The sequence below is a fragment of the Equus caballus genome, chromosome 21 (genome assembly GCF_041296265.1).
Source record: "Equus caballus isolate H_3958 breed thoroughbred chromosome 21, TB-T2T, whole genome shotgun sequence".
Lineage (NCBI taxonomy): Eukaryota > Metazoa > Chordata > Mammalia > Perissodactyla > Equidae > Equus > Equus caballus.
This window is the reverse complement of record NC_091704.1, coordinates 43,934,542-43,954,525: the sequence shown is the minus strand read 5'-3', so window position 1 is coordinate 43,954,525 and position 19,984 is coordinate 43,934,542. Positions and strand designations below refer to the sequence as shown.

Below are 19,984 nucleotides of genomic sequence, written 5' to 3'. Positions count from 1 at the left end.
AAAAGAAAAAAAAGTGCCGTGTTCTTGGTGGTGTCCTGGGAGGCCTTCCATAGGAGTTGGGGCTTTAATAGCAACTTGATGTTAAATTAATAGCAGTTGGGGAGAGCACAGCATGCACAGAGGCACTGAGATGTGGGGAACAACTCATTCTAAGAATTACAAGTAGCTCCAGATGGTTGGAACCTATTTTTAGATAATGAACCTAGAAAAATATGAGTTGGTCCCTGACATGAAAGGTTTGAACTTCATGCTATGTAGAATAGACTTGAGGCTAAATGTTTGGGGGGACACCATTGAAGGGTTCTAATTGAGGGAAGGGCATAATTGTTTTAGAAAGATTGCCCAGGAATACTCCCCAGAGGCCCCAACTGAGATGTTTATCGCTCTCCTCAATGCTGTTCTCCCTCATGGTCCCCAAAGAGCCTGGTGCAGTGTCCTGGCACCTTTTAAATGGGGGCAGGAGTTGTATTAGGGTTCTCCAGAGACAGAACAAATAGGAGATATCTGGAGATTTGTTATAAGGAATTGGCTCACACAGTTATGGAGGCTGAAAAGTTCCAAGGTCTGCAGTTCTAAGGCCTGGGGTCCAGGAGAGGCGATGGTGGGTTCCAGTCTGAGTCTGAAGGCAGGAGGAGACCCGCATCCCGGCTCAGCGACAGAGCAAGTCACTTCTCCCTTAATTAGCCTTTTGTTCAAATCGGACCTCTGACTGGATGAGGCCCACCCACATTGGGGAAGGCCCTGTGCTTTTCTCAATCTGCTGATTCAGATGTTAATCTCATCCACAAACCCCCTCACAGATACACCCAGAAAGGTGTTTAAGCAAATATCTGGGCACCCCTTGATCCTTCACGTTGACACATGAATTAACCATCGCGGGAGGGAAAGGATGGCCCTAGGATCCACGTAGGAGATCTGGAGGTAGAGACTGGGAAGGCAGACTATTGAACTCATCCACCCACTCTCCGCATTTCTTCAGTGCATACTTTGTTTGCTTTTTGGCCGTTGTTATATTCTCCTGATCTTGTGTGTTATTCTCTACGTTCATATGTAAGAGTTTAATGCTTGTTGAATAGCTATTTAGAGATTGCTTTTATAAGACTAACAAAAGTGGTCTTCCTGCATCTACCTTTTTCTCCTTCCAGTTTATTCAGATCACAGCAACCAGAGTGATCCTTTTAAAACTTACATGAGATGCTGTCATTCCTGTGCTCAGACCCTCTAGTGGCTCCTCAGCACGTTCAGAGGCAAAGCTGAAGGCCTCATCATGGGGTGGAAAGCCCCACCTGACCCGGCCTCTCTGACCTCATCTTCTACCTCACACCGCCTTGCTCATTCTGTTCTTTTACGCCGGCCTCTTTGCTGTTCCTCAAAGCAGACATGCTGTTCCCAGCACCTGAACACACCCCAGGTACTCACAGGGCTCACCTTGTTCAAGCCTTTGCTCCGTGATCGCCGTCTCGGTCAGGCCTCCCCTGACCGCTATGTTCAGCCTTTGAACACCTGCCCCACGCCCCCATCATCCCCTTTCCCCTGCTTAATTTTGCTGCATAGCACTAATCAATTTCAACGTATCATGTACTTTTTTTTTTAACATGTGATTGTCTGTTCCCACCCTCTAGAATGTAAGCTCTCTAAGGTAAAGTATTTTGTCTGTCTCATTGACTCCTCTTTCCCCAACACTTAAGACGATACCGGGCACCATAGCAGGTGCTCAGTAAGTATATGTGTTGAATTTCTTTGTTGAATTAATAGACAAGAGCACCTTTTGATAGTGCTCTTTTAGGTAAATTGACTTGTCTGTGCTTTCTGTAAGTGTGGAAGAAGAGGGAGGAAGGTTTATTTGCCTTTTAAATAAGGTCACGACCTGAGAAATCCACCACTGAATCCACTTAAGAGAGAAATGAGGCATTCCTTAGTGACCCAAAGCATCATGGTATCTTAGATGATGTTGTGTGATTCTGGAGACGGGTGGGGACTTGCTCTGTACCACCATTAATACAGTCCTTGCCTCAGATGGGCTGGCGGGCACCGAAGGGAAGAACGTTATGAAAAATAGTCTTGGTTTTTTCTTTTCTCCTTTGCTGAGAAAGTGGTGCTTACTTCAGGGTACGTAGAAGGAGTGAACAGAAAAAAAACAGTTGTGACAATGAGTAATTTGATTAGCATTAAATTCCCGTTTTACGCTGCATGTCGTGTATCTTTTACGTGCATGAAAAGACTCATTAGACTTGATGGCTAAGAGAAGGGTGATGGAAAAACACATTTTTTTTGTTTTTCTTGAAGGTGTTTCCTGGGACTCCCTTCCAGATGAGCTGCTCTTAGGAATCTTTTCCTGCCTCTGCCTCCCAGAACTCCTAAAAGTCTCCAGTGTTTGTAAGAGGTGGTATCACCTAGCGTAAGTATTCTTCACCCCTTTTGATACATATGGGAGAGGAAGAGAAAAGGAGGGTTATTAACTTATTCATTTGGATCTGGTGAAACTAAAAACCAAGAAAAACAAAGCAAACTAAGTATCTTCATATTTTTATTAATCGGTGTCTTCATTTCACAGTGGAAGGGGAGAGTCTCCTGGAGATGTAAATTTACCCCATCTCTGAAACCCCTTTTCCCTGTGTTCGGTTTAGCCCACGTTGGTTGGATGCTGCGTCGGGGCCAGGCAGTGTACAGAGTGAAGGGAGTTCTAGGGGTGCATGAAGGCGCAGCCATTCCTCACACCGGTGGGCTGGGTAGTGAGTGCAGTGGGGAGAGAGAACGCAGGGCTCTGGCATTAGAGCTGAGTGGAAACCCAGCCTCTGCCACTCAGGCTCTGTGTGACCTGAGTGAGGCCCTTGACACTTCTGAGCCTCTCCCGCTGTCTAAGGTGGGGATCGTGCTACCTTCAGGACAAGGCAGTTTGGAGGATGAGGATAAAACATAAAGATGCCCATGCAGTGCCTGGCTTGTGGAAGTGTTCAGCACATGGCAGCCAAGAGTTGTGGGTGTTTTTGTTAGTTTGGAGGCAACACTTTTCAGGTGTGGACAGTGAGCTGCACATGGAAAGACTTGGTGAGCTGAGAAGGCAGTAACAGGCCGGAACCAAGGGAGGAAAAAGGCTTTGTTTCAGTTTGAACTTTTTTCCACCACCGCCTCCCCCTCCCCTAGTCCCCATCCAGTCCCTGGCCATCCTTTGCTTTGTGCTTAAAGGCTTTTTCTCTCTTCTCCTCCACACATCTGGGGCTCTCGCTGTGAGAGAGCAGGAGCCCCTTCCCCTCCATTGGGGTGGAGTTGGGGGGAGGGGGCTGGAAATACGATGCCCTTGGTGTTTACAGGAGCAGGCTCTTTGCTTAGAAAAGCCACAAGGAGGTCTGCTACCTGGAATACTGAGCCGGGCTGGTTGAGTTTCACTTATCCCCAACCAAGTGACCCCATTTTGATTTTTTTTTTCACCAGCTGTCCTTTCCATGCAGAGTCTGTTAATCTTCATCTCAGTTCTCATAAAAGTGATAACTGGCATTTAAGCGCTCCTTATGTGCCAGGCACTGCGGTCCTGCCTTCTTAATAATAGAGGTCAAATCACAGAATGACAATTTCTTTATGCAGAATTAGTTCAAAGCCCTAGCCAGTGGCCTGCTTACTTTAAGCAGTATTAAAAAATAAAATTCTAGGAGGCATTTAAAATATTCCTTCAGGGGCTGGCCCCGTGGCTGAGTGGTTAAGTTCACCCACTCTGCTGCGGCGGCCCAGGATTTCGCTGGTTCGGATCCTGGGCGCGGACATGGCACCGCTCATCAGGCCACACTGAGGCAGCGTCCCACGTGCCACAACTAGAAGGACCCACAACTAAAAGAAATATATAACTGTACTGTGGGGATTTGGAAAGAAAAAAGCAGAGAAAACAAAAGATTGGCAACGGTTGTTAGCTCAGGTGTCAATCTTTTTTTTTTTTTTTAAGATTTTTATTTTTTTCCTTTTTCTCCCCAAAGCCCTCCAGTACATAGTTTTATATTCTTCGTTGTGGGTCCTTCTAGTTGTGGCATGTGGGATGCTGCCTCAGCATGGCTTGATGAGCAGTGCCATATCCGCACCCAGGATTCGAACCAACAAAACACTGGGCTGCCTGCAGCGGAGCACGCGAACTTAATCACTTGGCCACGGGGCCAGCCCCTCAGGTGCCAATCTTTTAAAAAAAATTAAATAATTAAATGACATATCCCTTCATGTGCTTGATCTCATGGTTTCTTTTCTGCTCAGTTGAACTAAGCTATGGATGTTAAAGCTCCTTTATTGTACTGTTCAGTACATTTTGGTACCTTCTTTTTGCTTTAGAAACACTATCCAAAATCTAAGTAATATTTTTCCCTTTTCCTTTCACATATATATATGCATAGTTCTGTGCATGTATATATATATTTTTCAAGCTTAAAGAATATTGTAAAACAGCTGAACTCTGACTTCTTTTTCCTAGTGGATGTCTGATAGCCCTATCTTACAATAAAGTAAAGCTAATTTTCTTTCTTTTAGTTATATTTACATGTTATTTAGGGTAATTGTGCTAACCTGTTCATGCTTAACAAAAATGCCAACTGGGTTTATTTAGGCCATTTGAAACATACTCACCTAGTCAATAATCACTTAAGTAATTTCAACCATCATTTTTAAAGTCGTCAAATTAAATTGAATGCTGGAATTTTATATCTGGTTCTAGATCATTGCAAATAATAGCGTTGAACTATCTAATTTGAAAATAAAAATAAAGAGGAAGATGGAAGCTTATCCATGATATGACCAAGAAATATTCAATAGTGCCTTAAAAATATCATAGCTAATTGTATAGTTAACTTAAAGATTCCTTCGGGATTTGCTTCAAGGCGGGTTAGTGGCCATGTCCTCCTTGTTACTAGCGGTGTCGAGGATCTCCAGTATCCAGTGCCCGCGACCGATCAAATCGAGCCCTCTTCTTTTCCAGGTTCGATGAGTCTCTGTGGCAGACCTTAGACCTCACAGGTAGAAACCTGCATCCAGATGCGATTGGCCGGTTGCTGTCCCGAGGGGTGGTTGCCTTCCGCTGCCCACGATCCTTTATAGACCAACCATTAGTTGAACATTTCAGGTAAAAAGGAAAAAAATCCCCAGAGAAGACTGTTTCTAAATCTTGAGGTGGAAAACAGATCAAAACTTTTTTTCTCTGCCCAGCCTTACGGCCCGTGACAGGTCATCTGTGCAGTGTGGGATGTTAATTGCATATTTTGCTGTGTGGCCTTTGTGTTGAAACATGGCACAGGTTTCAGTGATGCTATTCCCACTTTAACTCGGGGTTACTGTCGCGGGCTCTTCCCAGGGTGAGGGATGCGCATTTAGCATCCGAAGTGGGGTCCTCAGCAGATGGGCATCCTGACCTCCCATGAGGCAGGAGCTGAGTGGAGCACCCACCAGCACACGCAGGCTACCTAGCTATTTCCCCACTGCCTAAAGAGAAAAGTGTGAGAAGTCTTTTCAGATTTCATAGCTCTGGGTTTCCGATCCTATTGTGGACAAATTGGCAACTTGAAAAAATGCCCTTTGTTTGTTTTGTAGAATATTTTGAAAAAACATTCCTCGGTTACTGATAGTTTTGCAATATGGTTAGTGCGGTCTCAGACTTGAGCAGACTAACTAGATAACTAGATACTGAACAGAAGAATAAGCTAAAGACAGCAGAGCTAGGGATGAAACCTGTGTCCCGACTCAAGTACTTTTTCCCTTTTCTCTGTGGTCATATGGTGGCATTCCTCCCTCACTGGTTGTAATCCTTCTGTGGCTGTTCGTCCTCTGTCTCCTTCCCATTGGGCTTTCCTTTGTTCACTCCAGGGTCCGTTCCTGGCTTCCTTCCTTCTGGATCCACACACTGTCCTTGGACAAGCTCCGTCCTGTACACCCACCTTTATGCCTGGACTCTCAAGTACTCATCTCTAGCTCAGCCTTCTCTTTCAAACTCCTATTTCTAATTACCTAAAAACTTCCACACTTGAATTTCCTCCGTGTACCTCAGTATTAGCATATCTAACAATAAACTCACCACCCTTCACAACTTGCTCTTCCACTGTCTTCCCTGTTTTAGTAAATGCCACAGCCATTTATCCACTCACCCTCGATGGGTGTCATCATAGGCATGATCTCCTTGTCACCCACACCCTGCTCATTCTCGTGCTGCCCAATGATTAATTTGTGAGTGGGCCTATATGGGCAGCAACATCTTGACTTAGCAAAAGTACTTTTGAATTTTAAAAGGAATGAGGATGGGAATTAGCTGGTAGCAATTTGTTTTATGACCGCAACTATAGCTGATACTTGAAATGTGTATTTAGTGTCTTGTTTGTGATTGGCTGCTCCTTTGGAGATGGGAAGGGGTTGGGTGTGATCTGGATGTCCTTGTGTGAGCTGCCTTATGGAGCCCCTTTTCTTCTCTTCTGTGTTCAGCCCTTTTCGTGTACAGCACATGGACCTGTCGAACTCAGTCATCGATGTGTCTACCCTCCATGGCATTCTGTCTCAGTGCTCCAAGTTGCAGAATCTAAGCCTGGAAGGCCTCCAGCTTTCGGATCCCATTGTCAAGTGAGTGGCAGCCAGGAGCATGTCACAAAGGCAGTTGTTTTTATGTGTGTTAATTTTGTTTTCTGCATATCACTGGGGTGCCCCTGTGTCCATATCCAGAGGAACTCAGGAAATATCCAGTGCAGTCTTCCCACTTCTGCAGAACTTTGCAGGACTCATCTAGGCAACCGAAGTTTGCATGTTAACTATATGCCAGGCCTTGTGCTAGGTTCTAGAGATATCAGGATGAATAAAGGCATGGTCTGTGCCTCATTCATGGGAAAGACAGATAATCACAGTGCTCTGTGTTTGTTAAATGCGTGGGTGAATATGTGGCAACACGCAGCAAGCTAATTAAGTTTAGAGAGGGCAGCCTTCTCAGAGGAAGTGACTCTTCAGCTGAGTATTAAATATATTCAGATGGGAGATCTCCACGTGACGGGGCGAAAGAAGCAGCCTAGGTGAAGCTGCCTGTGTGGTTCTAAACTCTTAAGTAATTGGGGATTGCTGGAGCACAGGCTCAGAGAGGGCAGTGAGGAGGGGACAATGGTCAGGGACCAGATCGTGTGGGCCCTGCCATGCTGTAAGGAGTCTGGGCTCCATTGTAGGCTAGAAAGAGGGAGGTGGTGAAGAGTGGTTCTGAGAGTGGAAGGAACGTGTCAGAGTTGACATTTAGAAACTTAACTCACTGGGCACTTCGGAAGGTCAATCAGACATGGAAGAAACTAGATTAGTTAGGAACTAATTGGTAATGAACTGTTGTGTTCATTCAGATGAGAAATGATGAAGCCTGATATAAAAAAAATAGTAAGAATAATAGTAGCTAACATTTCTTGAGCATTTATTGTTTGCCAGGTACTCAGGTCTTTAAGGGACTTCTCGTTTAATTCTCACAGCAACCCCATGAAATATGTTCCTACTGTTCCCTTTTTACAGATGTGGAAACTGAGGCACAGAGAGGCTGAATAACTTGTCCAATAACTTGTCACACAGTTAGTAGGTGGCAGAACCAAGATTTGAACTGGTGTTGTAGTATGATTCCAAAACTCTTGCTTTTAATCACTAAGTTTCACTAACATGAGGCATTTGGCAATGTGCAGGAGAGGGCAAATTTGAGGGACGTTTAATTGAAAGAACCTGGTGACTTTATGAGTAGAAGTTTGCCTACAGCTGTTTCCAATTATGAGTGAAATGGAAATACGTTTATTCCATTGCTTTTTTGTCTTTAAGAAGTACATTGATCGATGTTTCTTGTGTACTTACTCTGTGCTAAGCCCTTTATTTCTTTATTTTATTTAATTTTAACAGCCCTACCAAGAAGGTACTGACGTTGCCATTTCATAGATGAGTGAACTAAGGCAAAGCATCCTACTTGAGGTTATACAGATAGTGAGATGTTAATTTAAACTCACTTCTGACTCGAAAGCCTGTGGGCTTAACTACTTCACTAGCCTGCTTTCCTCAGACAGCTGGTTGATTGAGGAAGAGTGTCTTACTGGTATTGTTCTGACATTTTCCCTTTTTCTAGTAATCTTGCACAGAACTCAAATTTAGTGCGACTAAACCTTTCTGGGTGTTCTGGATTCTCCGAATCTGCCCTGAAGACTTTGTTGAGCAGCTGTTCCAGGTGGGAAAGATTTGAGACTTCACTGTAGAGCTGTTCTTTCAAATGCACAATTATCTTTCACATCTGAGTGTGAGCTGTTGCCCGGTCTCTGAACTCTTGGATTATGTAATATCCTTTGCCCTTTAAACTCTCTGTCCAAACTCAACAGCCCAATTCATTGTTTGCAAAAGACACTGTGTGGTAATCTGTCTTGTTCCTATTAAAATAAGGAACATGTACTCACGTGTTTATCAATAGTATGGTTGAAAGAAATCTGTTTACACCTAACTGTACAGTTTTTTCCCCTATAATATCTGGAGACCTGACTTAATAGTTTTTTATTTAATTTGGTACGTTTGCAAATATATGCCGTGAATTTGAGTGATTCTGTTAAAAACATCTTTTATATTGTGTAATAATATCAGTATATAAATAAAGGCTACAGGGTTACAAATATTACAAAATGAGAGGGTGACATGGTTCACAGAATACACAATACTGTGTGTATGTGTGTGTCCTTTTTAATATCCCTTGGTCTCTGCTTTAGCATTGTACTTATGTCTTAATGATCTGTTAAAAGTAGATTACCTTCAAATAAGAATGTTATTAATGAGATAAAATGTAGAACCCTACATTTTCTCAGCAATGCTGGGAATGGGATGGGTAGTTTAATGGTTGGACATTTTCTTTTTTACCCTTTTTTTTCTTTTTTGAGGATGATTAGCCCTGAGCTAACATCTGCTGCCAGTCCTCCTCTTTTTGCTGAGGAAGACTGGCCCTGAGCTAACATCCATGCCCATCTTCCTCTACTTTATATGTGGGACGCCTACCACAGCATGGCTTGCCAAGTGGTACCATGTCCACACCCGGGATCTGAACCAGCAAACTCCGGGCCGCTGAAGCAGAACGTGTGAACCTAACTGCTGCGCCACCAGGCCAGCATCTGGACGTTTTCTTTGAATCGCTCATTTGCTCAGTTAGCAGAGGCCAGATACAATGAATGACTTTCTGCAGTGTCAGCATCTCTTTATTCCTGGTACCATCCATCAATTTTTTAAAACATCTCAGGTGATTGCTCGTACTGTGTGGTTGTTTGCCAACAACCTCGGTGGTTGAGAAAGAAAAGATAGAGGCTAGAATTTCTACCTCCAGTCCTGGAAGGAGGTGTGAGCCTTCTGGAGGAGAGGAGAGTGCTCCCCTCAATTTCCAGAAGAGGGCAGCATTCCCTAAGGCCTAGGCTCAGGCACCTTTCTGAGGCAGACTGGGGCAGGGGAGTGTGTCAGGAGGGGAGAAGGCATTTTCAGGTAGCAAAGGTAGCTGCTTGAGAAGCAGAGGTGCTGTGCATACAATGGTAAGGATTCTGTGGGTTTGTATTGTCTTCATTTGCAGCTGAGGCAGTGCTGCCTGGTGGACTCCTTCCTGTGTGACGCTGTCATGCTTTCCTTATTACCCTCCTTGTGTGCAGGTTGGATGAGCTGAACCTCTCCTGGTGTTATGACTTCACTGAAAAGCACGTACAAGTGGCCGTCGCGCATGTGTCGGAGACCATCACCCAGCTGAATCTTAGCGGCTACCGGAAGAATCTCCAGAGATCAGGTCAGACTCTCTTTGCCCTGGGCCCTTAACAACAACCACAACAATAGTAGGTCTGACTGACTGAGCATCTTCAAAGTGCTGTCCTACATAAGTTGTCTCAGGCAATCCAGTGTGTGTGTTCTTGTTCTCATTTTTCACATGAGGTGGCCGCTGATCAGAAGGGTTAGGTGAAAGCAGACAGCTGGTGAGGTAGGGTCAAGATTTGAATCTAGAATCCAGAAGTGGAAACCCTTATACTTTAAAACTATTTATTTTTAAGCAGAAGAACGTCTTTTGATCAACTAAATTATTAGATAAACCCCCAACATAGAAGTAGATAAATGCACGGTTTGATTAGTATTAAACCGCGGTTCTCCGCAGGGGGCAGTTTTGCCTGCAAGGGGACATTGGGTGAGGTCTGGAGACATTTTTGATTGTCACGGCTGCAGGGGTGCTACTGGCATCTAGTGGGTAGAAGCCGGGAATGCTGGTGAACAATGCACAGGACAGCAGAATCACACACAAAAAATAATCGGGCCCTAAAGGTCAGTAGTGCCAAGGTTGAAAAACCCTCTTATGAACCCTGTTTGTAAGTTCATATTTATAACTCTTACTTTTTAATTTAGTCTAAGAGAGCAGTGAGGTGGTTTGGATGAACACAGGCATTTGAATTTGGGGGTCGTATGTCACGTTACAGTCTTTATAAGCCTCAACTTTCAGTTATGCTTTGTCTAATATTCAGAAAAATCTGGATTCGCAAAGATAAGTGTTTGCAAATGGCAAGAGTTTTTGAACAGCTTCCCCTTGTGATCCTGGGCTAACATTCACCCTTTGGGCTGCACAAAGCCGAGTTAAAGCAGCGGTGTACCTCAGCCCTCTCCTGGTGTCATGATGCTATTAGCTCATCTTAACATATGTGTTTTGTCTATTATAGTCTTGATTCTGCTCTAAAAGGTTTGAATCAAACATTTGCAGAGTGTATCTTCTTAAAATTTAAGCAGCATTTGAAGCACCTTCTCCAGGACATGTTGTATGCTTTGGGCAGTAAGATGTATCAGGCAATAGAAAAGAGAAGCGAGATTTTCTTGAGTGGCCAGGGGTTCGGGTCCTTTGCCCTCACTTATGTCCAGATGCCTGCATTTTCAGACAGGGGGAACGTTTTCTTTATAAATCTGTAAAAGCAGCAATTGTGTCTTTCTTACCACTCCCCTGCACATGTATTATTTATATCCTACACTTTTTTCCTTTAAACTCTATTTTATATCTGGTTATAGAATTATATAGTCATTCTCAAAACTATGTAAAATATGGAAAAACAGAAAAACAAATCGTCAGTCTCACTAACATCTTGCCTGTCTTTTTCCTGTACGAAAGTGTTTTTTGCAGTGGGACAAAGTATATGAAATACTTCGTAATATGCTTTTTTCCAGATAACCCCATTTTCAGTGACTACGCCACATCATTTCCAGTGGCTGTGTGATATTTCATCACCTAGATATGGAATAATTTGTATTGGTTTAATAATTATCAATTGATCTCCTTGTAATGGACATTTAGAATCCTTGCAGTCTTCCCCTTGTGTAAACAGCTTCGTCATGGACAGAGACACATCGTTGAGTGCATTTCAAAGGATGGATCCTTAAGTGGAATTGCCGAGTCAAGCATTAGGCACCATTCTCAAGCTTTGGATAGTTCTTGACAAATTGCCTGCTGAGAATTTTAAACTCCCACCAGCGAGCATCCTCTTCACACTGAATCCCATTGCTAATTCTTCTCTCGTCATCCCCAAGAGAAGAGAAGGCAGTGCCCTATTTACATTTTTTTCCCAAATCTGAATTTCTCACTTCTTATTGAGAGTTTTCTGAAATGAACCAAGGTTCTGGGTACAAGGTTGAGCAACTGTGCTGTAGGCAAACTGCTGTTAATTTTGTCCAAGTTTGGCTTAAAACTTTTCTCTTTGTTCGTCCAGAAAAGAACAAATAGCCTGCTCACCGAGTTTTGGCAGGAATAATAGGTATAAAATCCTGCTTGCTGGATGCATTCAAGGCCAGGACAAAGATGCAGAGTATAAGTTGAGGTGTTTTCTTAATTATACAGTGGAAGTCAAAAATTTTTAAACTAATGTCTTTAACAATAGCACAGACTGTTTTATTATACAGAAGATAATATGTATTTCGTTTTAGCTCCTAGACTGGTGCCAGCCTGCCTGGGTTCAAGTACCCACTTTGCCCTTTACTGAGTAGCTTTGAGCAAGTTGCTTAACCTCCCTGTTCCTCAGTTTCCTCATCAATAAAATGGAGATAACAGTAGAACCCATCTCTTGGAGTTACAGTAGGGAATAAATGAGTTAATACATGCAGCACACTGACCTGTTCTTGACACACAGTGAGAGTTCAGAAATTGCTGGCCACCCTCCTCCCACCAGTGACTGCCTCCCCGTGGGGCAGTAGGTGAGCACTGAACGAGACCTTGGAGGGCCTAGCTCTTGGTCTTGGTTTTGACCTTGACTTCTCTAGCTGAAATTGTCTTTGCTCTAAAGTGACTGGTTACCTTCAGTGGTTTCTAAGATCCCTTTTAGCTCATGTGGTTCTCTAGTTTGTGGTGAAACGAGGAGGACAGTGAAGAGGGAATCTTGGCAGTGACTGCTGTTTAGTAACCCTTCTCACCAAGGGATGGCAGGGCCTCAGTGTGATGGCTGGAGACGGAGGCTAACTGGTGTCATCCCCCAAGGTTTTATACTTTCCTAGATGGTGTCAGAATAAGATTGTATCTGATTTTGGACTTTGTTGACGGTAGGTTGGCTGGCTAGATGATGGGTCCCTCAAAGTGGTATTGTGCACTTTCTTCATTTTTTGAGTCATTCATTAAACAGGTGTTTACTGAGCACCACAGTGCACAAAGCCGTGTTCCAGACTTGGGAGATGTGGCCTTGAACAAAACAGATGAAGTCGTCCTTGTGCGGCTTACATTTGAGTAAGGGAGCTAGACAGTCAACAAATAACTAAATGTTACAAAAGGAGGTGAAAGGCACAGAGGAAAAATCAAGCAGAGTAACCAGGTAGAACATAGCGGGAAAGGGGCTATTTTTAAAGGGAACAGTCAAAGAGAGGGCCTCTCTGAGGAAGTGACACTTGAGCAGAGACCTGAATGAATGAGTAAAGAAAGGTGTGAGCCATATAGATGTGTGAGGAAAGAACATTCTAGAACTAAGGGCCAGCAGGTGCCTTTGGAAGAAAATCACATGTGCTACTTTGTAATCAGAAAATGAACCAATAAGTCTTATTTATTTTTAAAAATAGACAAACTTCATTCATGTTTGAGGGTTTTTTTCTTGATATGGGAGCCAGTACGTGAGAGGGAGCAAGGAGGATGGTGATAAGAGATGAGATAGCTGAGAGTTCTCTAAGCAAAGGCAAAAGCTTTGTTTTGGTTTTTTTCTGAGTGAGCTGGGAAGCCATTGCAATATTTGGGGTAGGGAATGGTATGATCCGACTCACCTTTGAAAAGTTCCATTCTGGTGCTGTGTTGAGAAAAGGCTGTAGGAGATTAGGGTGGTAACGTTCGAGGTGGCAAGAAATGATCAGATTTGGGGCACTTTTGAAAGCCGACGTAGCAGGATTTGGTAACAGATTGGGTGTGGGATGTGAGAAAAACAGTCAAGTATGATTCCCAGGGTTTTGGCCTAAGCAGCTGGAATCAGTGAAGTTGGCACTTACTGAGATGGGGAAGACTCTAGAGAAGGAGCAGATTTGGGGGAGAAATCAAGCATTTGGTTTTAGGCATAAATTTGAGATGCCTATCACATCTCCCAGTGGGTGTGTTGAGGAGGCAATTGAAAATGCAAGTCTAGGATTCAGGGTAGGAGAAGGGGCTGACGATACAGCTGTGAGAAGAAAAAAAACCCTCCAACATTAATGAAGTTTCTCTATTTTAAAAAATAAATAACATTTATTGATGTATTTTCTGATTACAAAGTAGCACATGTGACGTTTCTTCCAAATTCTGAAAAGTTACCTCTAATCCCACCACTCTCGGTAACTGCATAAGGTTTGGGTGCGTTTCCTTCCAGCCCTTTTTCCAAACCCTTTCTGAGTGTGAGTTTGTGTGTAAAATAGGAGTTTGTGAAGGTCTTTTAATTAAATTGAGATTATAACGCGTTGTATATATTTTGTTTTGTTTCACTATACAATATAGCCTGAATATTTTTTCAAATCATGCAATGTTATTAAAAAGCTTCTTAATAGCTACTGTTATCATTGTGTTCCACAGAATGGATGACAATTAACCTATTAATCTAAGTGGGGGAGGGGCTATTATAATTGTTGCTACATGAATGTCTACAAGCATATCTCAAATTATTTTTCTAAAAGTGGAATTACTGAGCCAAAGAGCCAAGTGGGTAATGTCCCGAACACTTTTTTTAAAAAAATCAATTCACCCTCAAAAACAAAAATCAGTTGACTCTCCTGAAAGGCTGCATAAAATTAAATATCCACTTGTGGTATTGAGGGACCTGCTTTATTATATTTCATCAGTTCTGGGTATTATAATAAAACTTTTTTAATATGATGGCTGAAAAGCAATATTTTAGTTTTACTTTGCGTTTCCTGCTCCCTTTTTATCTCCGCATTTTACAAAGTATCTGTTCTTGTTCTTTCCCCATTTTCTCCTGTTTATCTTCTTTTGCTCTTTAGATAATAAGACCATTAACTCTCTGTTTTATGTATGTTGGAAGCATTTATTCCCAGTTTTCTGATACTTCTTTAATTCTGTTTGTGTTTTGTTTTGCTTTAAGGTGGTGGTAGAGTTTTAAAATTTTTATGTAGTAAGTTATTAGTGTTCCCTTTATGTTTTCTTTTATGTTTAGAAACCCCTACCTATCCCAAAATCTAATGAATAATTACCCATATTTTTGCACTTAGAACTTTTTAAATATATGTGGAATTGTATTTGGGTATATTATTTGAGTTGGAGAAATAAATTTTTTCCAGTTGTGGTAGCAATTTTTTTTTTTTTTTGAGGAAGATTAGCCCTGAGCTAACTGCTGCCAATCCTCCTCTTTTCGCTGACAAAGACTGGCCCTGAGCTAACCTCCATGCCCATCTTCCTCTACTTTATATGTGGGATGCCTGCCACAGCATGGTGTGCCAAGTGGTGCCACGTCCACACCCGGGATCCAAACCAGCGAACCCCAGGTCGCCGAAGCAGAACGTGCGCACTTAACCACTACGCCACCAGGCCAGCAATATTATTTTTTAATAATTCATTATTTCCCCTATTGATTTTAAGTGCTACCTTTATGATATGTTGTTCATATATACATAGTGATGTTTGGTTTTGCTTTTTGCTATTGTGAGTGGGATTTTTTTTTTCTATTTTTCCAGCCAGCTATTGCTGATACATAGGTAGGCTCTGGAGTTTTGTTAACTACTCATTTTACACAGTTCTCTTACTATGTAAAAATAATAGTTTTTCAGGTGATTCTCTTGAATTTTTTAGTAAAAAGTCTTATATGCCAAGGTGATAATTTTTTTTCTTTCTAATAGTCTGCAACTCTAATAGTCTAACTCTAACTAGTTACAAACTTCTAGCATAATGTTAAATGATAGTATGGATAGTAGATATTCTTGTCTTGTTCCTAATTTAATAGTCACCATCATGTTTTTTTCTAGATGTCTCTACCTTAGTTGGAAGATGCCCCAATCTTGTCCACCTAGACTTAAGGTATTTTTTTTTCTTTAATCATTTTAAAATAAAAATTGAAACATCATGATTGCTTATTGAATGAGGAAAGGATGCTAATATGTTGAAGGAACTAGGTGGTAAACTATTCTGGTCTTCTCCATCTAGGATTGATGGATAGGTGTTGAATTTTTTCTTCTGCTCTGTTACAGTGATAGTGTCATGCTAAAGAATGACTGCTTTCCAGAATTTTACCAGCTCAACTACCTCCAACACTTGTCACTCAGTCGGTGCTATGATATAATACCTGAAACTTTACTGTAAGTATTTTTGTAACCTCTGGGTGTCTTCTGAGAGTCTGGTGTAATTTCCTTCCTCACCAAGGCCCTTTCCCAATGCTGTTACAAGAACATTTCCTCTTCCGCCATCCGCCGTACTTCCTTTTCTTACTCCCACCTACAGTTGCTTCTTTTAAGTACTGTCCACTGCAGAATGACTTAACGATTTGGCTAGTTTGGATATCCCAGAACCAAAATTGTCATGATTATTACAAAGTTCTCACACACTCACATTTCACAGAAGGATTTAAGATTGGGGCAAGATTGCTGTCATCTTAAGCGATGATAAGTAATAAACCTCTATATATTGCAACCTTTCTTTAGACCCCTGTATTCAGAGATTAGTTTGTTTTAAGAACAACAGGAATTTGTTCTTCTTGATTTTCTTTTAGTTTATTGTGACCTCCAGACCTTATTGTCCTCTTATGAACACCAAGCGTATTTATTTTATTTGGGTAGTATTTTTGTTTTTTAAATTACTTTTCATCTTGTATTCAGCTAGCATATATTAAACATCTATGATGTTTAAGACACTTTGTTGAATATCGAATAAATATGTTTAGAAGGGTAGTGGGAAGGCTGGGAGAGCAGGTGAAGCATGGAAGGCCTTAAGGCCAGCTGAACGGTTTGAGTTCCGTAAACATCAGGGAAGCGTCAAAGATTTTGGAGCAGGGGAGTAACATAATCTGAGCTAGGCTTTAGGAAGATGCCGTGGTCATTGGTAAAGAGAACAGGCTGGAAGGAAGAAAGATTGGAGGCAAGGCGACCATTACTATAAGGAAAGTTAGGGTTTTTTTAGCACTTACTGGCAGTGTGAAAATATAAAGGATGCTTCTAACTCTCGGTCATTGATCTGCAGTGAGATTTTGATGAAATTCCAAACTAAATATTCCCTTTCACAAGACTTTGTACTGTGTCCCAACCTAGAGCAAATATAGATCAGAGAGATGAATTTCTAAGCACATAGATCTGGGTTAAGAAGAAAGAATCATTATCAAAAAGTATTTACTTTGGGGAAACAGGCTCCCTTTTTTCTGTGGATGAGAATTTCACTGTTCAAAGAGATGTATTTCACCTAATGTGAAATACTTAAGAGGACTGGCTTATATGTGACAGAAAAAAAAAATGGCAATGTGTTGAGAGGTGAAATGGCTACAACTGGTCACCCCCTTTTTTCCATCTACCCAACCCTCTCTAAAATATCTTAGTGAAGTTACTGTTAGGTTTCAACGTATATAATGCAGTTGTTGAGTATTAACCATTATTAAGAGTTATCAGAGGGGCTGGTCTTGTGGCCGAGTGGTTAAAGTTCCATGTGCTCTTCCTTGGCCGCCTAGGTTTGCAGGTTCAGATCCCCGACACAGATCTTCTCCACTCATCAGCCATGCTTTGGAGGCATCCCACGTACAAAGTAGAGGAGGACTGGCAAAGATGTTAGTTCAGGGCGAATCTTCCTCAAGCGAAAAAAGGAGGAGATTGGCAATGGATGTTAGCTCAGGGCAAATCTTCCTCAGCAAAATAAGAGAAGTTATCAACCCTGCTGATATCTCCTTTTGAGAGATGGAGCCTAGTTCAAATAAAGGTCAAGTCTGTATCCTTGAATTGCATGTAACCTGTGGTGATTTCAACTGATACTACAGTAAAACATTTACTTTTACCATCGCTAGCTTGCTAGCTTCTCCTCACAACACAACACAAATCATTTGGTATAAATCAAGAATGGAGAAAGAAAGCAAATATGGTTGGATTTTAAATATACCTTGGAGTTTTTAGGTTGTTAGAAATTCAGCAAAACGCACTGGCATGTTTCCTAAGGCCATGTTGCCCAAACTATGGCCTGGGCTCCGTGGTTCGATTCACCTTTGCCATTTTCTCCAATCGTTGATGGCAAATTATCTTTTCCGTTTGCGTTTTATAAACTATGATACAAATTGTAAAAACTGGGTCATGTAACTGTAGCGGAACAGTTTGCATAGATGCTGCTACTCTGAAAGTCTCTCTCTTCCTTTCCAGTGAACTTGGAGAAATTCCCACACTAAAAACACTACAAGTTTTTGGAATCGTACCAGACGGTACCCTTCAACTGTTAAAGGAAGCCCTTCCTCATCTACAGATTAATTGCTCCCATTTCACCACCATTGCCAGGCCAACCGTTGGCAACAAAAAGAACCAGGAAATATGGGGCATCAGATGCCGACTGACGCTGCAAAAGCCCAGCTGTCTATGAAGTATTTATTGCAGGATGGTGTCTCTTTGGAACAGGGAAAGTAGGCAGGAAGCCCAATTGCTGGAGCACTCAGCTATTTTTATTCTTGGTTTTCCCTTTGCCTTTATTTTGCAAGTGTATTAGAGAGCCATGTGAGAGAGAAAACTATGAAGTGTCGCTTTTTAAAAATGACTGTAAACATTTCTGTCACTGCTATGCCTTTCAGAGCCTGAGTTGTAGGCCTTTTGAAACTTTAGGAGAGTGAGCCTATAATTTCAAGATACCTTGAGGGGCAAAATTTGAGCCACCTCTTTCAAGTGCCCTTCTTATGAAATCTATTTAGAATCAAGCATAAAAATCACCACCAGCGAATCTTTTTCATAGCCTATATAGTAACTGTTTTCTATTTAACTTTTCAGTATTGCTTTATAAGACATAGATTGAAGAATAAGCTATTTGTATTGTGAGCTGAACAGAAAGAATCATAGGATAGTTGATTTGGGGCAATCTCTTCTAGGGGATAGAAAAAGAAAAATACACATTTCACCTTTGCCTTTAGATTTGAAATTAGGCTCATGGAAACAAATAGTCCTGAGTAATTAACTGTAAAACCTAAATGAAAAAAATAGAAAACCAACCAGAGGTATAGAATTTGAAGGCTCAAGAGGCAATTTCCTATGTCAGGTTAATCTTGCAGTATCTTCAAATGCACACTTATGAAGTATCCTGTAATGTACTGTGTTCCCAGAATTCTAAATTAGCTGAGGAAATGTAATTGTGGCCTTCTAACTTTTTGATCAAATTATGTTGACGTGGGTTCTTGAACTTTTAAAATGACTTGCTTTGTTTTAGAAAGGTGGTAGAAGCTGGTCAGCCTCTGTTCTTGAAGTGTTGGATGGAATGCTGAAGTGAAGTTGCCAGCCATTTTCCTTTATTGCTGAGGTTCTTGAAGTTGTTTTTATATTACTTATAGAATCAAGTATTTTAAATTGTCCCTTTTTGTAATGGTCTCCCACGATAATTGTTTGGAACTACCCATTTTATAAGGTTATTGGACCTAAAGTTCCCGAAGAAGAACTGCGTGTTCTTTTCGATCAGGAACACACACTAGAGGCAGGTGTGTGTTGCATGCAGTTTTACAGCAGTGAACACAACTCGCACCTGCATGACAGTTAAGACTCAGACGTTGAACCTTTGATAGCATCAGTGATTTTTTTTTAATGGGACATAGATGCAAAAGGATTCAATTCTACTTTTAAAATAAACACAAAACACTAATTTCTTATTTAAATTGATGACCTCCTCATATGTTCAAAATGGAACAAAAAAGCCAAAACCCCTCATTTCTGTTGACATTAATTGTTTTTTTAAATCAGATTTTTCAAATGTTAGAAACAATGGTATGAAGTGCCCTTATCGGCTGAGACCTAAAGAACATTTCGAAGTAGTGTTACACAGGAAATGATTATGTTTCAATTTTGTAGCAGTTAAGAAGTGCTAAATACTACTTGAAATTATTGTTTACAGATTAGTGACAAGGGCTGATGATAGAATCCAGTTGGACTCTGACTTCCAGGTGCCCTCAAACACTCAGTACTTCCAAACTCAAGTCCAGCCTTAAGCTATTTTGCTAACGTGTCAGAATAATCTGTATTTTTGTATGTGATTTCTACTTTTATAGACTTGTTTTAAAATAAAACACATTTTTATAAAAATTAATCTTTCAGCTAAGTTGTATTCTTTTTTCCTTTCTGTTTTTTCATTAAGTATTGTGGTTAAAATAGAAGGCATTTGGTGTGGTGTGCCGTTTATCTCAGCCCTCTAAATAAGGCCCTTCCAAAGACGCCTGAAATGGTCCTTTTTGCCCCATCTACATCATATGCTTGTTGTCAAATTAAAATGATAGTTTATAAAACTTTCTAACAAGGTGCTAAGTACAGGCCTGTTATATTTAGAGTGCTTTAAAAAGTAATAACATTTATAAAACATTTGCAATTCAAGTGATTAATGTGATAGTCAAGTACT

The 19,984-nt window shown here is 41.3% G+C and overlaps 1 protein-coding gene across 8 annotated transcripts in view; it reads left to right on the top strand.

The window, feature by feature from the left end:
* Positions 1-19,678, top strand: part of SKP2 (S-phase kinase associated protein 2) — a 31,109-nt gene extending 11,431 nt beyond the window's left edge. For 2 of the 8 annotated variants that reach the window (XM_070245919.1, XM_070245918.1), the window contains exons 3-11: positions 1,146-1,411; positions 2,287-2,398; positions 4,949-5,092; positions 6,439-6,573; positions 8,081-8,179; positions 9,624-9,754; positions 15,406-15,457; positions 15,628-15,735; positions 17,767-19,678. In XM_070245919.1, the coding sequence (XP_070102020.1) occupies positions 1,381-1,411; positions 2,287-2,398; positions 4,949-5,092; positions 6,439-6,573; positions 8,081-8,179; positions 9,624-9,754; positions 15,406-15,457; positions 15,628-15,735; positions 17,767-17,980 (1,026 nt within the window). In that variant the 5' untranslated portion in view covers positions 1,146-1,380 and the 3' untranslated portion in view covers positions 17,981-19,678. Of the gene's footprint in view, positions 1-1,145; positions 1,412-2,286; positions 2,399-4,948; positions 5,093-6,438; positions 6,574-8,080; positions 8,180-9,623; positions 9,755-14,871; positions 15,221-15,405; positions 15,458-15,627; positions 15,736-17,766 lie in introns of those variants that run through there. The other 6 variants (XM_023625738.2, XM_001499822.7, XM_070245916.1 and 3 more) reach the window with 4 other exon arrangements.
* Positions 19,679-19,984: the final 306 nt, after the last annotated feature.